Source organism: Anopheles aquasalis, chromosome 3 (assembly GCF_943734665.1).
Source record: "Anopheles aquasalis chromosome 3, idAnoAquaMG_Q_19, whole genome shotgun sequence".
Classification (NCBI taxonomy): domain Eukaryota; kingdom Metazoa; phylum Arthropoda; class Insecta; order Diptera; family Culicidae; genus Anopheles; species Anopheles aquasalis.
In genome coordinates this window covers 61,938,549-61,957,637 of record NC_064878.1, presented here as the reverse complement: position 1 = coordinate 61,957,637, position 19,089 = coordinate 61,938,549, and the positions used below count along the sequence as shown (strand labels likewise).

Below are 19,089 nucleotides of genomic sequence, written 5' to 3'. Positions count from 1 at the left end.
CTTCGGCTCACCGTTGGGTGGTGACGAAAAATCCGAAACAAGCCGCAAGGAATCTGCACGACGTGGTTAATCAGCTGCAGTTTGCTCAGATGATACAACCGCAACCGATTCACGAGGACATGGTGATGATGCCCCAAGCACCACCAGCCACTATCGATGAGCTTGTGATGGCAAGGGCCCGCAACCGAGACCACACCCACCATGATCGGTTGGAAGAGCTCAACGGAGTGGTGGCTGCTGATCTGCTCCTTGACACCACGATCCCTACCAGCCCCGATAGTCTCACGGTGGACAGCGATTTAGCGGGTGCGGACAGTCTTCGCTCGAGCCACACTCCGTTGCAGCACCAACAGCAACACCAAGCACCGCTGAGTGTCGGTCCCAGCGCACCGTTCCTCAGTTTGTGCGATCAGCTACGATCGGCGGGTGGATCGATCGGAGGAAAACAGGGCCAACTGTCACCGCATACCGGTTTTCAGCATGGTGGACCGGGTTTTCCGATAACGGGAGAAGCGACCAAGGCCACTTCGCAGATTATAGTGAATTCGGGCTTTGGTGCACCGGGTTACATCCCTAATACGGTTTGTTTCTATCAGAACGGTCCACCGCCGGCCACTGTACCGTATCCGTTCCAGAGGCCAGCAACAGGAGGCACGAGTTATGCTCCGTCTTACAGTGCTGGCTATCCGCCACAGGTTTATCATCAGCCACAGCATCATCAGCATCCGCAGCACGGTCATCATGGAGGTGCCGGAGGTAAGGTTCCGCTGAATGATCCCACGATCGAGGCATTCATCCAGCCTCGCCTTTCCGAAGGTGAGAGAACCAACACTGACTTAGCTCACACCGTCTTATCTGTCTCTTCTTTGTTCTCTCTTCCAGCAACGATCCATTTGCCTGTGAACATCCACAACCTCCAGCATGCCAGCAATGGCCGCACACCGGACGGTGCCACAAATAATGTTCTCGTCTGCTCGATGGTACAACAGCACCAGCTACAGCACGAAGCAGCAGCAGCGGAACGGCACCATCATCCCGATCACCACGACAATGCCACCGCCGCTGACGCTGATCCAACGCACTCCAACGAAAGTGCTGAGCTGGCGCACATGTTTGCGACCGGTCACTCATCGGCAGCACGTGCCAAGGGCCGCCAGCACTGTCGCCGTGGTTGGGTACCGTGTTTTAGCTCGCACCAGTGCGTCAAACGGTCCGCTTGGTGTAACTCCCGGACGGACTGTCTCGATGGAAGTGACGAAAGTTCGTGCTCTTGTGTTTCGCGACTCCCCCGGCACAAACTGTGCGATGGTTATGCTGACTGTCCGCTCGGGATGGACGAGATGGGTTGCTTCGGGTGTGCCAAGTTCGCTTTCTCTTGCCATCACACGGCGGACGAGTTCCGGACGCACCGTTCCGGTGACTCACCGGGGTGCTACTCGGTCGCAGAACGTTGCGATGGTTTCGATCATTGTCTCAACCGGAAGGATGAACAGGATTGTTCAATGTTGGTGCAGGGCCTGGGGCATTATCTGGCCTACGCAGTTCCGCACACTTCCGGTGTCCTGCATCGGAATTACAAAGGAAAATGGTACCCGGTGTGTAGTAATGCTCGTCCGTGGGCACGTGAAGCTTGCGAAGCGGAACTTGGTCCACTGGATCAGGAGCCGTTGTTGAGCCACGGCCATGGCAGTCTACCAGGGCCCTACATTAGCCAGCGGACGGCAACAACAGAACCAGACTTTACCGAATCGTGCAACGGGGTGTACGTGAAGGTCAAGTGTCCACCGGTACGTTGCGGTACGAGTAAGCTGCAGGAACAGCACGCGGCAAGGATCAGCGTACGAGCGAGACGTAATGTGACGTTGGAAGCAACGACGACGGCGTCCAGCGGTGCCGATGAGCTGGTCGAGAGTGTCCGGATCGTGGGTGGTGGTGATGCGGAACCGGGTGCTTATCCTTTCATTGTGGGAATTTTCCGTGATGGCAAGTACCATTGTGGGGCCTCGATCTACAACGAGCACTGGGTAAGGATGAGTGAGTGAGTGATCGGAATGTCAATGACTCATCTCTCTCTCTCTCTCGCTCTCTGCCATTCCAGATCATTTCTGCTGCTCATTGTTGTGACAATTTCCAACACCACTACTACGAGGTACGCTCCGGGATGCTCCGGAAGCGCAGTTACTCTCCGCAGGTGCAAGTCACGCACGTGACGCACATGATCGTACACCACGCTTACAGCTCGAAGCTGATGGCGAACGATATCGCGCTGTTGCGTGTGGAGCATCCGTTCCGATACAACCGGTGGGTCCGGCCAATCTGTCTCCCGGCCAAACATCGGACAACCGGCGATCGCGATTGGCTCTGGGGTCCAAAACCGGGCACCGTATGTACGGCGATCGGTTGGGGTGCCCTGCGAGAGGGTGGTGGTGCACCGGATCATCTGAAGCACGTTTCGGTGCCGGTGTTGCCGGTCTGTAAGCATCGTGCCGATCGAGATAGTTTGCAGATTTGTGCAGCCGAAGAGCACGGTGGACAGGATGCATGCCAGGGTGATTCCGGTGGTCCGTTCGTGTGCCAGAGTCGATCGAATTCGTTCGAATGGTACCTGGCCGGTGTCGTGAGCCATGGGGAAGGTTGTGCCCGGGCAAACGAGCCCGGTGTTTATACGCGCGTCGCGCTGTTTATCGAATGGATCGAGCAAAAGGTTAATGGACCGTTACCATTGCGGCAGACGTTACTGGATTGTCCTGGATCGCGGTGTATCTGGGGTGGTGGTGTGTGCCTTCCAGCGGGCAAGAAGTGTAACGGATTCGTCAACTGTCTCGGTGGTGAGGATGAATCGGAGTGTGGAATGGATCGGTTGCTACGTTCGATGACGAGAAAAGATAACGAAGAGGAGGAGGAAGAGGAGCAAGAGGAGCAAGAGAATGATAACACGACAACCGACGGCACTGAGCAGGAGCAGCTGGAGATAACCAGCGAGAGTCGTCCACTGAGCGTTACCACTTCCCCGGAGCAGCAGCAGGAGCCACAAGTAACAACGGAAGAGGCCCATGGTGAGGGACAGGAGAGTATGCTTGTAACACAGACCGTACAGATGGATGCTACGGAGTCTCCTACCGGAATCACGATACTAGAAAGCACTACAAGCACCACCACCGACGGAACTACTCTCGGTGAAACGAGCGAATCAATCCAATCGACTTCCGAAGGAGTTTCCAGTTCCACCACCACCACTGCGGCTGAGTCCACAACGCCAGCGACCACCTTTACCACGGTTGCATTCGAAATTCTGGCCCCCACAGGACCAACAACAACGGAAGTCCTTTGGAAAGCAGTCGAAAAGACGATCAAGGAAGTGCAGGGATTGGCAAGGGCACGTGGCAATGAGTCACAGATCGCCACCGTCGAACCCGAACCCGATCATCCATTTTTCGAGGAGCTCGAAGTGATGGAACAGGAAAAACATAAACGGTTGGCCCAATTCCGGTTGACTGTGCACAATGTACACACCAAAACAGCTGTAACATCGACCGTGTCCCCGCTCCTTTCCAATGACACCGCCCAAACGCAGCGGCAATATCGGCAGTTCTCGTGTACCAAGTAGGACAACAGACCCATGAGTCGAATCCTTCGAGGTTTTTCATTTGTTTATCCTTATCTCATTTGACTCTAGTATCACGCAACGGATCAACATTGCGCATCGGTGTGACCGGATCGTCGATTGTGAGGATGGTAGCGATGAGCTGAACTGTACCTGTCGGGATTATCTGAAGGATAAGTTTGATTTTCTGATCTGTGACGGCAAGACGGACTGTTTGGATCATACGGATGAGCGGAATTGCCGTAAGTTTAGGTCGCGGATGATGTACAGTTTGTGGCGGGATTTTAAAACAATTTGCGCTCTCTCTCGATCGTTGTAGTGAAGTGCCAGGCGAATGAATACGCATGCCGGATGAGCCAGCAGTGCATTCCGAAGGTGCACCAGTGCAATGGTATCGCTGATTGTCCTCTGCACGAAGATGAACTGGATTGCTGTGAGTATCCCTTATGCTCCGAGGAGACAAACAGCACCTTCTATGCACCCTAACGCTTCTGTTCCACCAACAGTGGCCCTAACCGATGGTCAGCGTGTGTACTTCGATGCCAACAATCTAACGCTCTTCCGCAACACGGGACTCGTGACGAAGAACACCAACGGCACCTGGGAGATACTGTGCGGTACGAAGCTCACCGATAAGACGCAGCACGCGGTCGAAAAGATCTGTGCTTTTCTCGGTTTCGCCGGATACCGTAACTACTCGGTGGTGACGCTTAGCGGAACCACGAGTTTGGACGAACTGCTCACGATCGATAGTGATACAACGCACTATCTGAACCTAACGCTCGTCGAGGGTTGCGAAGCGCTGCGCGTTACCTGTGCCCAGCACATCAACGCCAGCGAGCACGAGATCGCACACTTTGAGCATCAGCACAGTGAGGAACCGGTGCAGGTGAACATCCGGCCACTGAATCCGATCCACAAACCGCACCACATGCCCCAGATCGTGTTCCAGGAGAATGCGCACGTTGAGTTGATCGAAAGCTTTGGGGATGATTACGATTGGCCGTGGAATGTGGACATCTATCTCGATGGGGTGCTGATCTGCAGTGGATTGATTATCGATGCGAGCTGGATCGTGGTGGCCAGCAGCTGTACGCGGCTCGTCAATATGCGCCATCAGTATGTGGCGGTGGTGGCTGGAGGTGCCAAGTCGTACCTTCACATTGCCGGTCCGTATGAGCAGGTGGTGCGGGTGGATTGCTATCACTTCATACCGGAAGCGGAAACGGTGATGTTGCATCTGTCGCAGAAGTTTAACTTTAGCCGGCACGTGTTACCGACCTTCATACCGGACCGGTGAGTGGTGATCGGCGAGAGAGTTTGTTTAGGGATTTGTTTATTAAAATTATTGCGCTTTTTGTTTTTAGTGACAACCTGACGGACAGTGAGTGTCTTGCGGTAGGTAAGGACAAGTATGGCAGGACGAAGACACTGCGAGTGCATCTTAACGAGACGAATTGTACTGGCGAACGGATCCGGTGTTACAATAAGGATCTAAAGCAGCCCTACTTCCATCATGAGTATTGTTATACTCAAGGTAACGGGACAAAACATAAGTAATGCTCGGTTTGTTTCTGAACACCTGAATCTCTCTCTCTCTCTCTCTTCCAACAGAGGCAACACGCTCTGGGGTTATCGTCTGCAAAACGAAGCGCTCCGGTTGGTATCCGGTCGGGTTCTACCAGAACAAGCGTGGTCTCTGTGGCTTCAACGAGGTAGTGCGGGTGACCAGCCTAGTGGAATCGTACCACCGCATACAGCACGTGATACAGAACGAAAAGTGCATCGGAGAGCTGTACTATGGGGAACCACGCTGCGATGGGATGCGCTGCCGGTATGGCAAGTGTATCGGTGAGACGGTGATCTGCGATCGTAAGCTGGACTGTAGTGAAGGTTCGGACGAGAAGCTGGAGCTGTGTGCATCGAGGAATTCAACAGGACGTGAGTTAAATCGACGACGACGGTGCATCTGAAGGGAAGTTTAACTTTTTCCCCCTCTTCGACAGGCTGTCTACCGCATGAATTACGCTGCACGAATGGAAAGTGCGTCGATAAGAGCAAGTTCTGTGATCGCCACAATGATTGCGGTGATGCGACGGATGAACCACACGATTGTTCGTGCTATACGTATCTGAAGTAAGTTAATAGAAGCCTCTCATCGTCGCCAGTGCAAAAATATTGACGTGTTTCCGTGCACTTTAAACAGAATAACGGATCCAGCAAGGATCTGTGACGGTGTCCGGAACTGTTGGGATAAATCGGACGAAAATCCACGGGTATGCCGGTGCCACGCTTCGAACTTCCGGTGCGGCGAATCGGACATCTGTGTGCCGTATGATTTCGTGTGCGACAAGGAACGGGACTGTCCGGATGGTGAGGATGAACAGTATTGCTACGCCCTGCAGCAGAACTCGTATGAAGCGTATGTATCACGAGGCCATCGTGGAATCACTGTTCTATCAAACTTTATCCCACCATTTACATCTTCCCTTCAGTGGCTACGGTGAGCTGATGGAGCAAAGCTACGGTATCTGGCACTCCAAGTGTTTCCCCAAGACGGCCCAATTCGGGGACGAGTATATGCGCGACATTTGCGAACAGCTCGGTTACTCGCAGGTGCGCAAGATTTATGGCCGTGCGATCGTCGAGGGTGCACGGTTGCGGACGGCCAACGACACGGAAAGTCCGGTGGATAAGTTGCGCCGAACGGCCACCAAGACGGTCGTGCACAACAAGTTCTCCAAGGTGGTGATTAACGATCAGCACACGTTCTACATGAAACCGAGCCGACCGATGTTCCGGGTGATCAATTGGAACTACCACGACGAGCAGAACTGTCACCGGTTGGAGTTGCTGTGTGCTGCGTAACCGGCTTATCGCACGATAGTGTGGCGTCTAACGCCAAAGTACAATAAAAACCCTTAAGTTACAAACTGCAAAACCCATGGACAGACAGCATTGTTTTGTCTCTTTGCTAATAGGTTTATTCAGGAAACGCCATTTCGTTCCGGGTGGTTTTGGGGGTCAAGAAGAGAGCGGTGGTGCCGGTGCACGCCCATTAGTTTGGTGGGCCACGGCCACGGAGAGCGAAGAAGGGACATCCACTATCGATCTTCTGCTTCAATCCCTGACAATCGCTGCTCTCTGTCCACAGGCTGCTGGGGCAGCTCTGTAAGGGAACACAAAGTGGTCACAAGTCCGGGCGTGGTCCTGAAATGAAACTTACCTTGAACAGCGTCGAGTGGAGACAGTTCATGAAGCCCTGCGGTACGAAGCTACACCCGGCACGGTCCGGAGAAGCAGAAATCGGTGCCACAGCATACGCCGGATCGTTCTGTATCTGGCGAGCGCAGTTATCGACCGTAGTGCCAACCAGCGGTGCCAGCGTCGCATCCGCACCCAACGTACCAGCCAGTGCGCTCTTGATCGCGTCCGTATTCAGCACATTGTTAGCGAATCCACCGATCTCCGTCAAGATGCACTGCATCATGCACTGTTACCGAAAGAATTGAAATCCCTTGTTATCGGGACGATATGATGCTCTTTTACGTCTTCTACTTACACAACCCTCCGTACGGGGTACACCCGGTGCCGGCATCTGGGTTGGGCGCTGGGCGCTGCACTTGTCCATCACGGCTTGGCTGAACGATCGCGGCATACGGCAACAATCGTCCACCGTTACGGTGCGGTCCGGTTGGAAGCAGGATGCATCCGGTGGCGGTGGTTGGCTCGTCACCTAAAAGAGGGCCGCGTAGAGTAGATAAATTCACTTGAATGATAGTATACGGAGCAGCTACTTACCATTCCAGCGATGGCAATTCCCACTATCAGCACTGTGGTGAACATTCTGGTGTTGTTTAGTTTCGCTGCTGCTGCTGCTGCTCTGCTTCAGTTATCTCGCGCTTCTCCGATGATAATCACAGCTCGGGGGCCCGTTTTATACTTCCGTAATGCCGTTTACGATGTCATTAATCGACGCAAGCGGCCGTCGGCGTAAAAAATGCAAAATGCCATTAGAGTAAAGTGACAATTGATTTAGCGACACGTTTTTGTTCCGGGACCGGGCTACTGTGTTTACTGAGAGTATTGTGACCGTTCTCAAGGACGCCACGTTAAAATCAGTGCACGCATCAGTGCGCACCCTCCACTCCATCGGGTTTTCGGATCATTTCCATCGAAATTTCCTCCACGAATCTATCTATCGGTGTGCTGAGCACTGCTGGGCTTTATTCAAACATTGGAACCACCTTATCCTGGACACGGCCACGCCTTGGTGCTTAGTTATTCTTCTTGCCCTTGCGATCGTGTTTGCGCAGCGCAAAGTAAGGGCAGCCCTCCTTCAGCTTGGCATTCACTGCGGCACACTCCTTCTGTTGACTCTTGACCGTCGCCGGGCAGTTCTGGGCGAGGAGTGTTGATGAAAAGAAATTGTGATTAAACCAAACCCAAGCCAAACCTTCTCAACGTCTTACTTACCGTGAAGACCTCGGTGTAGACGCAGCTAATGAACAGATTTGGCAAAACACTGCACGGTAGGTCGGTGAAAGCACCACCGAGCTTCGGTTTGTTAGAGGGATCCGTTGTTTTGCTGTAACAAGTGTCGACGGCAGCTTCCACAACGGGCACAAAGACGGCATTATCCTTCAGCAACGGCTTGACGCTCTTCTTGAAACCTTCCTTGTCTAGCTTGTCGTTTGCGAACCCACCCATCGCGGTAAGTATGCAGTTGGCAAGGCACTGTTGATGAACAGGGATAGAAACCGTTGAAAAACGAATCGACACAGCGAAAGGGCCACTTTGCTTACCGGAGGATGACGGCCTTGCCCCTTGGGAAACTTGCGCGCATTTTCCTCCTTGCACTTCTCGAACATCGCTTCGGTGGCGAGCTTCGGGATCTTGCAGCAATCTTCTACCGTGACGGTGCCATTCAGGGCACACTTTTTGTGATGATCCGGGCCACCAGGATGTCCCAGAACCAGTGCCCCGAGCAGGACATTCAAGATGAACGGTACGTAAGGGCTCATGGTGATTGGTAGCGTCGATCTTCGCTCTGGTCCTGTCGATGGTTTCTGGGGGACATTTTATAGGACCTCGAGTTCACAACTGGCCGCGGTATGGCTTGTTAAAATTCTATCAAAAGCACATTAAGCCATAGGCACTAGGAAAAAATTGTTTTAAGTATGATGAGCAGGGATTACAAATTTAAAAGTTCATTAATCCATGCTCTAATCATTTATTAAGGGAAGTTGTTTTTAGTAGCCTACTACTAATTGATGAGTAATTGATGAGTAACAAAATAAAAATCAAATTGATGTTTTCGACAATTTGCCTCGAGTTGAATGGTGGCAATAGCAATTGAGAATAATGGTTAATTTGCATTCTATGGAATCGGCAGAGGGAGGTAATTTTAAATAAAAACATTTTTTCCACGCTGTGTTGCATCTAGAAGCTCCAATGCTACGCAGAAACAGCTATCTTTCTAAAATAGTAATAGCAAAATCAACTCAGAGCTCGTAAACAAACCAGTTGTGCGTTTCAAACAAACCCATTAAGAGACAAAAAAGTTTTTATTGCAATATTACTACGTGGACATTTCCAAACCATACCAAGGTTGGTTTGTGCGGCCTTGGTCTGCATCATCAGGGAATCGAGGAACCATTCGGTTCATCCATCCATCCAGCTGCTTAGCGTCCTCCATCGGCAATCTTTTTGGCCTCGAACGCCAAAAACATCTCATTCATGTTCTCCAACGTATCCGTGCACTTGGAGAAGTAGCTCTTGAATTCGTTACACAGTTTGGCTGCAAACGAAAGGATGGTAGAGGATCCATTAGAAACGCTCAGCCAGGGTGCAACGGCCACCGGAGAGTAGCACACTTACAATCATTCCAATCAGCGGAAGGACAATTCTGGAAGACGAAAACCAAAAAATAAAATAGAAATAGAAATTACTCAAAGCACAACACACGGAGGGCACGAGCTCAACGCTTACCGCATGGACTTTCCCGAGGGCACAGGTTATCAACACGCCATTCATCGGATCACATTGACCGACGAACTGTTGCATCACCTTCTTGATGTCCTCGCGACCTTTTTCGATCATCGGACCACACTCCTCCAGTACGACCTTCTCCATTAGCGTTTTCCATTCGGGAGTCGTTTCCAGCTGCTCCTTCAGGTACGTCCGAATCTGGTCTCCATCGAGCTGCCCGTTGGCCTTGACGAACTTGTGCTTCTTCATGATGCAGTTGGAAAATTCCTATCGAATACAAAGCAAAGGTATTCGGTTAGACGCGGTCACTGCTTGCACCAGGATTCGCTTGACTTACGCAGGCTTTTTCCGGTTCCAGCTTGCCAGAATCGGACACACCTTTCCAGCACTCGTCTAGCGTCGCATTTGCAAACACCATCGGTGTGGTACAGCAACGTTCATCTTGCGTCATCGATTTATCGTTTTCCGGAATCGTTTTGCAGGCTCCACTCCCAGCTCCGTTGACCGATTGCAGAACAGCACAGCCGGCAAAGAGCAACACCAGCCACATGCTGCTCGATGACGATGCTCCTCGGTGGTTTCTACTGATAGCCATGGCTCCGAGAGGCTTCTGAACTGAAGGGCGCTTGTAACATGCGAGTGTGCCAGTCGATAGTGACGCTCATCTACCACACGATCGTCCGTTTTATAAGCCGAAAGCGCTAGAGACGGTCCGTTGGAAAAACTAACAGTCGGAAAATGGTTCACTTTTTCAGCTCTTAATTCATTGCACCCCTTTTCGGGTACCAGAACCACAATTGGAGGCCTGGTGGGTAACACACAATGGTGCTGACGAAAAAGCTGTAACCCCTCGTTCGGTACGCGCTGTTTAACGGACGCGGTGGAAAAAGCGGTTTAATAGCAGGTAGAAATGGAATCGCTCTCGGGGTTAAAGGCATGGCCTCGAATAGTGAAAAGAATAACAAAGCCTCTACGCAACGTGTAGGTGTGCATTTTTATGATAACTGTGAACAATTTTGAACAATTTATTGATAGAATAACTTGCATCTCCGACAGACTTTGTTCTGACTGTCAAATCAATCAAGTTTTTCGATTTTTGGTAGATTTTTTAAGTTGAAAAATTGATGCACTTTGATCAAACCGGGTTCGTCGCTTAACGAGCAAGTCTTTTGATTCGGACCCAAAACTGACGACGAACTTTGATTTTGATTTGTTTGCAGAAAACTATCTGCCTAGATATATTTCTGCAAATGTCATAATATTCTACTGCTTTTCAAGTATATTTGATCGTATTTTGGGGACGATTGGTTAAAAACTTCATCCAAAAATGATGCATTTTACGATTCAACCGTTTGCTAGACTCCGTTACTTTCGCTCTACCTTATCAGTATTTTTACCACTTTTTTTGGGCTCCAGAAAATGAATCATTTTGAACTTGCCCAACGAAAACGAAATCATTTTTATTACTTCATTTTATCTTACGCAAAACTAACGGATCGTACGCCCGTGCCCTCACTCATCGGCTCTACGCCAGAAACAGGGACGCGAAGGTACAGTTGGAGTGCTGCATGAAGGTGAGCGCCGTACTACACCCCGGTACATCGTCAGCATATGAAAAACAATTCTAGAATGAATCGAAGACGACGATGGATCAAAGTGATCTAGCAGTGATGGCCGTACAAAACGAAAAGAAAACGTCACTTACCGTGTACCAGCTCTTGACGAGACAGTCAAGGAACCGATCCAAACGCTCGTTACACATCACCTGCCGGAAATCACCCTCGAAGCTGCTGGTCGCCATGAAATCGAACAGATCCTGTTTGCAGGTTTCAAAGTTCGCTGCCAGTTTCGGTCCGAGCGTGAGCAACGTCGAGAGTGTGATCGGCCCTCCGTCGATCATGTTGCGGGCCCGGTAACGCTGGAGCACACACTGCGCCACGCACGGTGCCACGGTTTGGTTCGCCCTTGGCAAACAGTCCATGATGGCTGAATGTATCTCCAGATACGTACGGCAGCAACTTTTCAAGCTAACGTTTCCAAGCGCTTGCGGTGAACAGTCGCTGGACGAGGGCGCCCCGGCATTCTCTTCTTCCTTTTTGGTTCCCTCCAACAGTGCCACACAGAACGCTAGCGAAATGGCCAACGAGAGTGCGGCTGACGGTGATGTCCAGATACGTACGGGATACATGTTAGTGACTTAACTGGTGACCACTTTCTGCCGCTGGACAGTATCGGATGGAGGTAATTTATGAATTTGCTCCCGGTAGAGCTATCTAATTCGATTTCAAATTCCATTTCGGTGCTTTCCCCATTGCTGTTTAATGATGATCATTCTCTTCAGAGTGACTGTGCCGCAGCTAATGAGCCACGAAGGTGAGAAGGTGTGGTGATCGACATTAAATCTATTAAATCTGCATTAGATGAGCTGGATGAGGTGGCGCTCGTGAGTATAAAAAGCTGCACAAATGAAACTGTAGAGCATCCCAGGACCCAGTACAGCAGTACGACGAATCGGAACAACCAACTCAGGAACCTGCGCCAACAACAACAACATGAACTCCTTCAATGGTAACTCGATCGTGATGGTGGCGATGTTGCTGCTGGTCGCCACGGTAGTGACGGCTGCACCGAACAGCTGCGCCAAGCCGGACACTCAAACGGATCCTTTCTCGTGCTGTACCATCCCCAAGCTGCTCGATCTGGCCGTTGTCGGTAAGTGCTTCGAGCAGTATCCGATCGATCAGCCCGATGCAAACGGCAACAAACCGGCCACCACCTCACAGCAAACCGATGTAAGCAGTGGCTACGAATCCGTTAAAGTTCTTAATAGGCCGCGTTCTCTCTAACATGCTGCTTCGTTCTTTGTCAGTGCATGTCGGAGTGCATCCTGAATGCAACGGCCATCTACAACCGGAAGGGCGATCTGAACGACAAGAAGCTGAACAACGTGTTCCTCGACAGTCTGCCGAAGAACAGCCCCTGGTTGAGTGTGGTGCGCGATGCGGTCAAGCAGTGCGGTGACAGAGCCGCCAAGCAGGAGAACGAGTTCAAGAAGGCGATGGCGGTCCAGAAGAAGGCGGCCGGAGCGAAGGCCACCGGTCCGGTGTGCAACCCGGAGGCCAGCTTCCTCGTCGACTGCATTCACACGACCGTCTTCAGCAACTGCCCGAGCGAGCTCCGTTCGACCGCGACCGATTGCGATGCGATCTGGAAGTTCCTCAAGAACTGCCCCTTCAGTGCTCTGCGCCAGTAAGCTCAACAGCTTAACAACTTCTGCGCCCCACTAACCCATGGTGTGGATGCGGATTGAAGATAAATAAAGTCAACGCAATGGTTACGCAAACACGAGACGAACAGACTTCTCCCACCCCGGGGGGTGTGCGCTCCTTTGGGGCGCAATGTTGGGCGGACTCCGCGCCGCTCCGGGTCCGCAGATATATTTGTATTTTCTCCATTCGCATTCTTACTTTAGCCTAGTGTCCTAGTGTCTCTACTACACTGCGCTACATCCCAGGAAGATGGGAAGTTTTAACAACGAGAGATAGAAAATCTTTGCTCCTAGAGTGTTTTTGGGGGAAAGAAGATGGAACAGGGAGGTTAAGCAAGCGACAACGAGTAACAGTAGGCGACAGGATAAGAGAGGAGAGAGAGAGAGAAGGTAGTTGGTTGTGCAGAGAAGAAAAGCTCTGGTGCATTCAACGGGGGTTGGTCCGTGAACCGTGAACGGTAAAGCGCTTTCCCGCTTCAACCCTCACTCCGGAGGCTGGCGCTCGAGATTTCGTTCCATTCGAGCCACTTGGACACCTCGGGCGGTAGATCGGGCTTCGTTAGACTCACGGCCGGTCCCAGCGTCGCTCCGCCGGTGCCTGCTTCCGCTTTATCGAGGAACTCGGTCGAGCTGGTGGTCGGTGCGGTACGTTTCGTGCTCCCGGCACTCGCCACCGATGGTTGCTGCAAGCAAAGGCCACTCTTGAGCAACGTTGCCATCACATCCTCGACCGAGCACTGCATGACACGCTGGCGGCAGAGTGCAATGCAGTGAATGAACCCATCCGTTCCTCCGATAAACCGGTGCTCCATGAAGATCGACTGATTGTCCCAGTACACGATCTATTCGGGGGAGAGCGAAAGGACATTAGAAGTGATGCTGCGAACTCCATGAAGTCTTTCATCTGAACCTACCCTGGAGCTGATGGTGAAGCGCGTGAAAGGACGAATGAACCGGCGGTAACGGATCGTGGTGGCCCCCTGCACCACCGAACCTCCCTTACTACGGATCGTCCGGTACAGGCTGGTGCGCTCGTAAAAGTCCACCCGGGCAAAGTCCACCTCGCGTAGGTAGCGCGCATTGTTCATGTGATACAGCAGCGTATCGATATCGTTCGTAAGGCAGAGACCTGAAAAAAAGACAACAAGCAGCAGAAAGCAACCACTCAATGGTTACTCCGAGTACGGGCCTTCTAATCCTCATTGCGCCTAAGGCGCCTACTACGTTCGGCAAACGGCTTGACGGCAGATCGATCGAAGCTAGCCTTGTAGGGGCTATCGACGGGAGCTAATTTTAGCGCGTGACGTGCCCATACTCACCGACGACGCTGCTCGTATCGAGGATGTGCATCCGCTTCTTGAGAAACCGGGCCGACACCACGCAAAGGCACATCCGCAGGAAGTAGTGCAGCTCGAACAGACCGTACAGTGCCACCAGGACACCGAACACGGTCCCAAGCACCGTGCAGAGCATCCTTCTATAGGCAGCTGCTGCTTAGTTGGTTGCTGTGTTCACTCTCAAGACTGTCGCCGCGCTTGAATACACTACTCGCGAACGATTGTAGCAGTAGTAGGCACCGCTATCGCTCGATGACAGCTGCCAGCTGTGCCTGTGTGTGAATGTGTGTGGTGGCGTTAAATCCTACCACTAGCAGCACTTCCGTTCTGCGCTACCATTTCCGGGAGCCATCTGCTTGGGATTCTTCGCTGCAGGGAACACTCCGGCACCGTCTAGTTTACTTCGATCTGACACTCAAGGCATCGCTGTAGGGTAACACACAACCGGATGTTCAACGATGCCGCAGGAACAGCGAGCGAGCGATCGAAGGAGCACTCGCGTTCAGTCGATGATGGAATGCTCCTGATGCTGGTTGCTGGTTTGTGTAACGCCAAATGCCACACGACGCCACCCAGGGGGGTTTGTTTTGATTTTCGCCACGCATGCGCCTCCACCGCTCATGTCGGACGATGTTTTGCGCGCGCTCTCTTGCTCTCATGCTTCTCTCTCGCTCTCGCGGGGCCTGCCTCAATTGATGCATCGGGCGTGCAGAGCAGAGATGCAGTCCTGATGCACTCGCACCTCGCCTTTTTGGCGAGAGATGTAAACAGAGATGCAGCAGCAAAGTAGGCTAGCGGATGCTGGACCGCGTTACCGCTAATCCTTGTTTTAGGGACACACCAGAGTCTATCGCTTTCAAAGGAGGTATATTAAAAAAAATGAAAAAAATGCTGCCTTTATCTGCGACCCATGTGATGATGTTGCTGTGATAATGAATTGATCTTGATTATTTTAAAAAAGTGCCAACTTATTTCGAAAAAACACCAATAAGTGTACGTAGCCAATGGTGAATAATTAAATATTGAAAATTTCACTTTGTAAAATGTTAGTAATGATTAATACTAAAGCTGATCAAGGATAATGATCAACATGAAGAAAGCACATGAGTGATGTTTCAGACAAGCGACAAAAACATGGTCTTCAGTAGATCCAAAAACCAATTTCTACGTTTCGGAAACCGCCAAAATAATCACCTTTACCGCCACGAATTGCAGTGCACCCGTGCATAATATATATTTCATAAGCAAATCAATATCAAATCAGTTAGAAAATGTTGCAAACGGATTGCCTCGCTTTGGCTCTCCACTCACAAAAACGGACACTTGCTGTGGTAGCTCTTGAGCTGATTGCAGGCATCGTTAACAGTAAACAGCTTGGCCGGACACTCGGCAAACAGCGTCATACCCATGCACGCCAGGATAGTGCCGGAAATCGGATGACAAATCTGCTCACCATCGAAGGCTGGCGTAAGCCGTGCACCGGCATCAATTTCCTCCTTGATCGAATCAGCCATCTTGAAGCAACCATCGATAGCGTCGAGCGTAATCTGTTTCCACTCCGGTGCCAGCGGTTTGGCCGAACCAAGATACAGCTCCGTCAACGCCGCTCGATCAATCTTTCCGTCGGCGTACAATCCCGTTTGGTTCATCACGCATTCAGCCACACACTAGGAACAGGATTACATTATGATTCATGTCGTGGAATGTGCACACCGGCTAAAATACTTACGCAACCTCTCGGAATACCTTCCATTGCCATCTGACGCTTGGTTTGGCCGATCCACTTCGAATGGCACGTCATAAATGCACTCGGTTCGACCAGCGACGGTGTCACGCAGCATTCGCCAGCATTCTACGGTTCGAATTGAGTCTGGTAAGTAATCCTTGAATAGGTTGTTGGTTTTCAACGTAATTACCTTGGCAACCGGTGGCCCCTTAAGACAGGGATTGTCCGCAAACACCGTCGTCGAGCTGCAAAGTGCGATCGAAGCCGCAATGAGCCATTTTGCAAACATTTCTTCCGTTGCTTGCGTTCTTGGTAATTCCGAGAGAATTTGTCTTGATCTCCTCGATGGGCCGATGACTGATATCGATCCATCGACACTCGATCGGTATTTATAGTGATCGTCATTCGGATGCTGGACACGGTTGGTGTCAGCCTTTTGATTGTAGACCCATCAAACGTCTCAAACGACGAGAAGATGAAACATCTCTTGATGATGGATGACTTCCTGGAGATGTGTTGCAATCAAGTCATCATTTATAACTGCAGCAGCATCTTCTTTCGGGGCTGGATAAGACCACCGCAACCATATTTACCGTCGGAAATGTCAATATCTCGGTGAGCAGAGCAGCAAGTCACCTCATTTTGAAGGATTGTGATGATGATGCTGCTTAGCTTTGGTTCGTTTCGTTGTCGATTCAGTCGCAATGTTGTAACCATCCCAAGCTGAAGCTTTTTAGGAGTTTGAGAAATTTTCTACCTGTCCAAAATTGCACTGGAAAGCATAGAACAATCGCGTCAACCACTGAAGTTTGCAGCAAAAAACGAATAACTGCATCCACTAGCGAGCTTGATGGCGTGCACGGTAAAACACAAACGATTAACAGTGTGCTTGTGATCGTAATACAAATCGATTTACAATTGAAATTGGATATTTGTTGGCAGCCCTATTAGACGGCGATCATCTTTCGGTAACAAACACGGCGGTATGATCGCACACTCAAGATCTATATTGGTTTTTGCCGCAACGCAACAACGAGCAGAAAAGAACAGAACAGAACTTGGTAATGCAGCTAATGCTGCTGCTACTGAATGGCAAACTTTGCTAAACAATATCTGAACAGAGCACGCAAGATAATGTGAGGCTCCACCCCATTGCTCGGTCAATAGTTGAGGGAATTACACAGATTGTAGGTGCATTGTAACGTTAATTAGTACGCTAGCTCCATACGATGGCTGAGTTTAGGGCCACCGAATGATGAGGCAGAAAGTGGACACCCCTTCGTAATGGCGCTTACCATGGTCATTTGCATTTGCTCTCGACAGCAGCAGCAGCAATGGCAACAGTAAAATGCATTAAGCATGGCCGCTGATTGTTGTCGTCGATTTGATTGTTTGTTACGACGGATTCGACATGCATGATCGTGCTGCGTGCATCAAGAGCAGATCGCACCGGTGGGATAAAAATGAAACCGTCCACCGATCGCACCGACAGGTCGTTCTCAGTCGCAGCAATGGCACGGTATCGCGAGGTGAAATATCTGCTCGTAGCGCTCGCTTGTACAGCGTTGTGGTCGAATTGTTTGGCGGAAAACCCTTGCGCCGGTGGACCACCAGTCCAGATGGTACGTTACGTTATGGCCAAGAACATTAGTTTAGGATTTAATTTATTTCATCTTCCTGATCTACAGAATCCAGCCGAATGCTGTGCAATACCGATGCTCGTCGATGGTTCGATCATGATGGAGTGCTACCAGAAGTACGGCGAGCAGACGAAGAAGCAACTCCAGATGGATGGTACACCGCGTGGTTGTGTAAGGACGGATCGCGAACTAGAACTGGAAGATTATCATTCCTAAACTGATCTATGTGCCCTTCCTGTTACAGTGCATCGCCGAGTGTGGCATGAACGCGACCAGCATGTACGCCGATGGGATGCTGAAGCGTGACGATCTGACCAAGATGTTTATGGACTCGGTCAAGGAAAAGCCGGAATGGATGGCGATTGTTCGGGATGCAACGAACGCGTGCTTTGAGTTGGCAGAGCAGAAAAAGGATGAAATCGAGGCTGGAGCCAAGCTGGAACCGAGCTTCGAAGGTGAACAGATTTGCAATCCAATCTCCGGTACGGTGCTGCGCTGCATGGGCATGATCATGTTTGGTCAGTGCCCGAAGAGTGTGTTCGTGGCGAGCGAGGACTGCAGCAAACTGCGGGATTATGGTAGCATGTGTCCCATTATTTGAACCAGTTTCGGCATGGCTTGGCATTAGCGTGTACACCGGTGTAACATTTGAAGTAAAATAGATTCGGGTTCCAGCACGTGCTAAGCGTGGCACATTACCCGTTTGTGCAATCTGTTGTTTTATTATATTTTTGGCCGAGCATCTCGTTTAGTATCAGCACTCATCGTGGCCGCTGTAAGAAAACGAAAGCCGCTGCAAACCAAATGTTACTTAGATAGCGAACGAATTAAAGAAAATCCTATTTTATCGCGAATTTTTGGAGACCTTTCTTGGATATTGGCGTTTCCAACTGCCATGATAAATTTTAATTATTCATTTTAGAAACGATTTGGTGTACTAAAAAATATTTACCCAACAGAATTCCACAATAAAAGCACGCGATAAAAGAATAAAAGCGAGCAAACGACAATTTCTCGTCTGAATGGGTTTGATGTCTTATTGGCAGTACCACGTAGCAACTTTACGTTGCATTTTGAATAGTGCATGACGATCGTCCTTTCTAAATTGACGTGCTAAAGTCTCGATGCTTTGTATCGCATTATTCATCTCCATCATTTTCAGTTTCAATGGAATATTTACTTTGTGTTTTTCAGATCAAGATCATGTCAATAACTGTGCAAGATCTGCTACAATATTTGGCAATTATCAATTCACTTTATTCCAAGGAAACGAAAATCATTTTGCTAATTTTCACTGACGAACTCTTTCCCATCCCATTCCATCGCTCGGTTTAGTGTCACATTTAAGTATCTCGCGATCTCGTGCTCGATTAACTTCAATTGAAATAATAACAGCAGTTCTTCCAGAACGCTATAAATTAGACAACAATTATTCAATTAACCACATCATTCACGCGCTCTTCAGTCGGCACCGGATGTGATGTATGATTTTCGCGCTCGCACGCAGAGAACCGCGTTATCGA

General features: G+C 50.4%; 9 protein-coding genes across 9 annotated transcripts; 3 read left to right on the top strand and 6 right to left on the bottom strand.

Moving 5' to 3' along the window:
- Positions 1-6,535, top strand: LOC126578120 (serine protease nudel). The gene is made up of 12 exons (XM_050240406.1): positions 1-208; positions 272-816; positions 883-2,024; positions 2,099-3,603; positions 3,677-3,846; positions 3,924-4,037; positions 4,111-4,900; positions 4,972-5,141; positions 5,219-5,545; positions 5,611-5,740; positions 5,811-6,026; positions 6,100-6,535. Exons 1-12 carry the CDS (start codon positions 90-92, stop codon positions 6,470-6,472), a joined length of 5,601 nt encoding a protein of 1,866 aa, XP_050096363.1. The 5' UTR covers positions 1-89; the 3' UTR covers positions 6,473-6,535.
- Positions 6,536-6,577: 42 nt separating this feature from the next.
- On the bottom strand, positions 6,578-7,546 carry LOC126578153 (general odorant-binding protein 67-like). The gene is made up of 4 exons (XM_050240456.1): positions 7,406-7,546; positions 7,167-7,340; positions 6,831-7,097; positions 6,578-6,773 (listed from the first exon to the last, which is right to left on the bottom strand). Exons 1-4 carry the CDS (start codon positions 7,448-7,450, stop codon positions 6,663-6,665), a joined length of 597 nt encoding a protein of 198 aa, XP_050096413.1. The 5' UTR covers positions 7,451-7,546; the 3' UTR covers positions 6,578-6,662.
- A 335-nt stretch (positions 7,547-7,881) lies between these two features.
- Positions 7,882-8,628, bottom strand: LOC126576859 (general odorant-binding protein 67-like). Its single transcript, XM_050238160.1, has 3 exons — positions 8,410-8,628; positions 8,081-8,341; positions 7,882-8,004 (listed from the first exon to the last, which is right to left on the bottom strand). The coding sequence occupies exons 1-3, from the start codon at positions 8,626-8,628 to the stop codon at positions 7,882-7,884; spliced, it is 603 nt and encodes a 200-aa protein (XP_050094117.1).
- Positions 8,629-9,226: 598 nt separating this feature from the next.
- LOC126576858 (general odorant-binding protein 68-like) lies at positions 9,227-10,190 on the bottom strand. Its single transcript, XM_050238159.1, has 4 exons — positions 9,933-10,190; positions 9,596-9,862; positions 9,485-9,512; positions 9,227-9,404 (listed from the first exon to the last, which is right to left on the bottom strand). Exons 1-4 carry the CDS (start codon positions 10,188-10,190, stop codon positions 9,289-9,291), a joined length of 669 nt encoding a protein of 222 aa, XP_050094116.1. The 3' UTR covers positions 9,227-9,288.
- Positions 10,191-11,246: 1,056 nt separating this feature from the next.
- LOC126576856 (uncharacterized) lies at positions 11,247-11,824 on the bottom strand. The gene has a single exon (XM_050238158.1). It carries the CDS (start codon positions 11,781-11,783, stop codon positions 11,247-11,249), a length of 537 nt encoding a protein of 178 aa, XP_050094115.1. The 5' UTR covers positions 11,784-11,824.
- Positions 11,775-12,867, top strand: LOC126578151 (general odorant-binding protein 67-like). Its single transcript, XM_050240455.1, has 3 exons — positions 11,775-11,836; positions 11,937-12,387; positions 12,465-12,867. Exons 2-3 carry the CDS (start codon positions 12,148-12,150, stop codon positions 12,846-12,848), a joined length of 624 nt encoding a protein of 207 aa, XP_050096412.1. The 5' UTR covers positions 11,775-11,836; positions 11,937-12,147; the 3' UTR covers positions 12,849-12,867.
- A 126-nt stretch (positions 12,868-12,993) lies between these two features.
- Positions 12,994-14,737, bottom strand: LOC126578148 (protein THEM6). The gene is made up of 3 exons (XM_050240452.1): positions 14,183-14,737; positions 13,778-13,992; positions 12,994-13,705 (listed from the first exon to the last, which is right to left on the bottom strand). The coding sequence occupies exons 1-3, from the start codon at positions 14,334-14,336 to the stop codon at positions 13,340-13,342; spliced, it is 735 nt and encodes a 244-aa protein (XP_050096409.1). The 5' UTR covers positions 14,337-14,737; the 3' UTR covers positions 12,994-13,339.
- Positions 14,738-15,411: 674 nt separating this feature from the next.
- Positions 15,412-16,272, bottom strand: LOC126578156 (general odorant-binding protein 67-like). Its single transcript, XM_050240460.1, has 3 exons — positions 16,117-16,272; positions 15,930-16,052; positions 15,412-15,867 (listed from the first exon to the last, which is right to left on the bottom strand). The coding sequence occupies exons 1-3, from the start codon at positions 16,213-16,215 to the stop codon at positions 15,508-15,510; spliced, it is 582 nt and encodes a 193-aa protein (XP_050096417.1). The 5' UTR covers positions 16,216-16,272; the 3' UTR covers positions 15,412-15,507.
- A 1,163-nt stretch (positions 16,273-17,435) lies between these two features.
- Positions 17,436-18,483, top strand: LOC126578154 (general odorant-binding protein 67-like). The gene is made up of 3 exons (XM_050240457.1): positions 17,436-17,548; positions 17,615-17,737; positions 17,811-18,483. The coding sequence occupies exons 1-3, from the start codon at positions 17,438-17,440 to the stop codon at positions 18,165-18,167; spliced, it is 591 nt and encodes a 196-aa protein (XP_050096414.1). The 5' UTR covers positions 17,436-17,437; the 3' UTR covers positions 18,168-18,483.
- Positions 18,484-19,089: the final 606 nt, after the last annotated feature.

Coding starts and splice junctions, on each gene's coding strand:
- LOC126578151 (XM_050240455.1), top strand. CDS start 12,148: ATGAACTCCTTCAATGGTAACTCGATCGTGATGGTGGCGATGTTGCTG. Junction 12,388..12,464: donor CCACCTCACAGCAAACCGAT/GTAAGCAGTGGC, acceptor GTTCTTTGTCAG/TGCATGTCGGAGTGCATCCT.
- LOC126578156 (XM_050240460.1), bottom strand. CDS start 16,215: ATGTTTGCAAAATGGCTCATTGCGGCTTCGATCGCACTTTGCAGCTCG. Junction 16,053..16,116: donor AGGGGCCACCGGTTGCCAAG/GTAATTACGTTG, acceptor TTCGAACCGTAG/AATGCTGGCGAATGCTGCGT. Junction 15,868..15,929: donor AAGGTATTCCGAGAGGTTGC/GTAAGTATTTTA, acceptor TCCTGTTCCTAG/TGTGTGGCTGAATGCGTGAT.
- LOC126578148 (XM_050240452.1), bottom strand. CDS start 14,336: ATGCTCTGCACGGTGCTTGGGACCGTGTTCGGTGTCCTGGTGGCACTG. Junction 13,993..14,182: donor CGATACGAGCAGCGTCGTCG/GTGAGTATGGGC, acceptor TCTTTTTTTCAG/GTCTCTGCCTTACGAACGAT. Junction 13,706..13,777: donor GCTTCACCATCAGCTCCAGG/GTAGGTTCAGAT, acceptor TCCCCCGAATAG/ATCGTGTACTGGGACAATCA.
- LOC126578120 (XM_050240406.1), top strand. CDS start 90: ATGATACAACCGCAACCGATTCACGAGGACATGGTGATGATGCCCCAA. Junction 3,604..3,676: donor CGGCAGTTCTCGTGTACCAA/GTAGGACAACAG, acceptor ATTTGACTCTAG/TATCACGCAACGGATCAACA. Junction 5,546..5,610: donor ATCGAGGAATTCAACAGGAC/GTGAGTTAAATC, acceptor CCTCTTCGACAG/GCTGTCTACCGCATGAATTA.
- LOC126578154 (XM_050240457.1), top strand. CDS start 17,438: ATGGCACGGTATCGCGAGGTGAAATATCTGCTCGTAGCGCTCGCTTGT. Junction 17,549..17,614: donor GTGGACCACCAGTCCAGATG/GTACGTTACGTT, acceptor CCTGATCTACAG/AATCCAGCCGAATGCTGTGC. Junction 17,738..17,810: donor ATGGTACACCGCGTGGTTGT/GTAAGGACGGAT, acceptor TTCCTGTTACAG/TGCATCGCCGAGTGTGGCAT.
- LOC126578153 (XM_050240456.1), bottom strand. CDS start 7,450: ATGTTCACCACAGTGCTGATAGTGGGAATTGCCATCGCTGGAATG. Junction 7,098..7,166: donor TACCCCGTACGGAGGGTTGT/GTAAGTAGAAGA, acceptor TTTCGGTAACAG/TGCATGATGCAGTGCATCTT. Junction 6,774..6,830: donor TCCACTCGACGCTGTTCAAG/GTAAGTTTCATT, acceptor GTTCCCTTACAG/AGCTGCCCCAGCAGCCTGTG.
- LOC126576856 (XM_050238158.1), bottom strand. CDS start 11,783: ATGTATCCCGTACGTATCTGGACATCACCGTCAGCCGCACTCTCGTTG.
- LOC126576858 (XM_050238159.1), bottom strand. CDS start 10,190: ATGGCTATCAGTAGAAACCACCGAGGAGCATCGTCATCGAGCAGCATG. Junction 9,863..9,932: donor TGGAACCGGAAAAAGCCTGC/GTAAGTCAAGCG, acceptor TGTATTCGATAG/GAATTTTCCAACTGCATCAT. Junction 9,513..9,595: donor CCCTCGGGAAAGTCCATGCG/GTAAGCGTTGAG, acceptor TTCGTCTTCCAG/AATTGTCCTTCCGCTGATTG.
- LOC126576859 (XM_050238160.1), bottom strand. CDS start 8,628: ATGAGCCCTTACGTACCGTTCATCTTGAATGTCCTGCTCGGGGCACTG. Junction 8,342..8,409: donor GGCAAGGCCGTCATCCTCCG/GTAAGCAAAGTG, acceptor GTTCATCAACAG/TGCCTTGCCAACTGCATACT. Junction 8,005..8,080: donor TCTACACCGAGGTCTTCACG/GTAAGTAAGACG, acceptor CTCCTCGCCCAG/AACTGCCCGGCGACGGTCAA.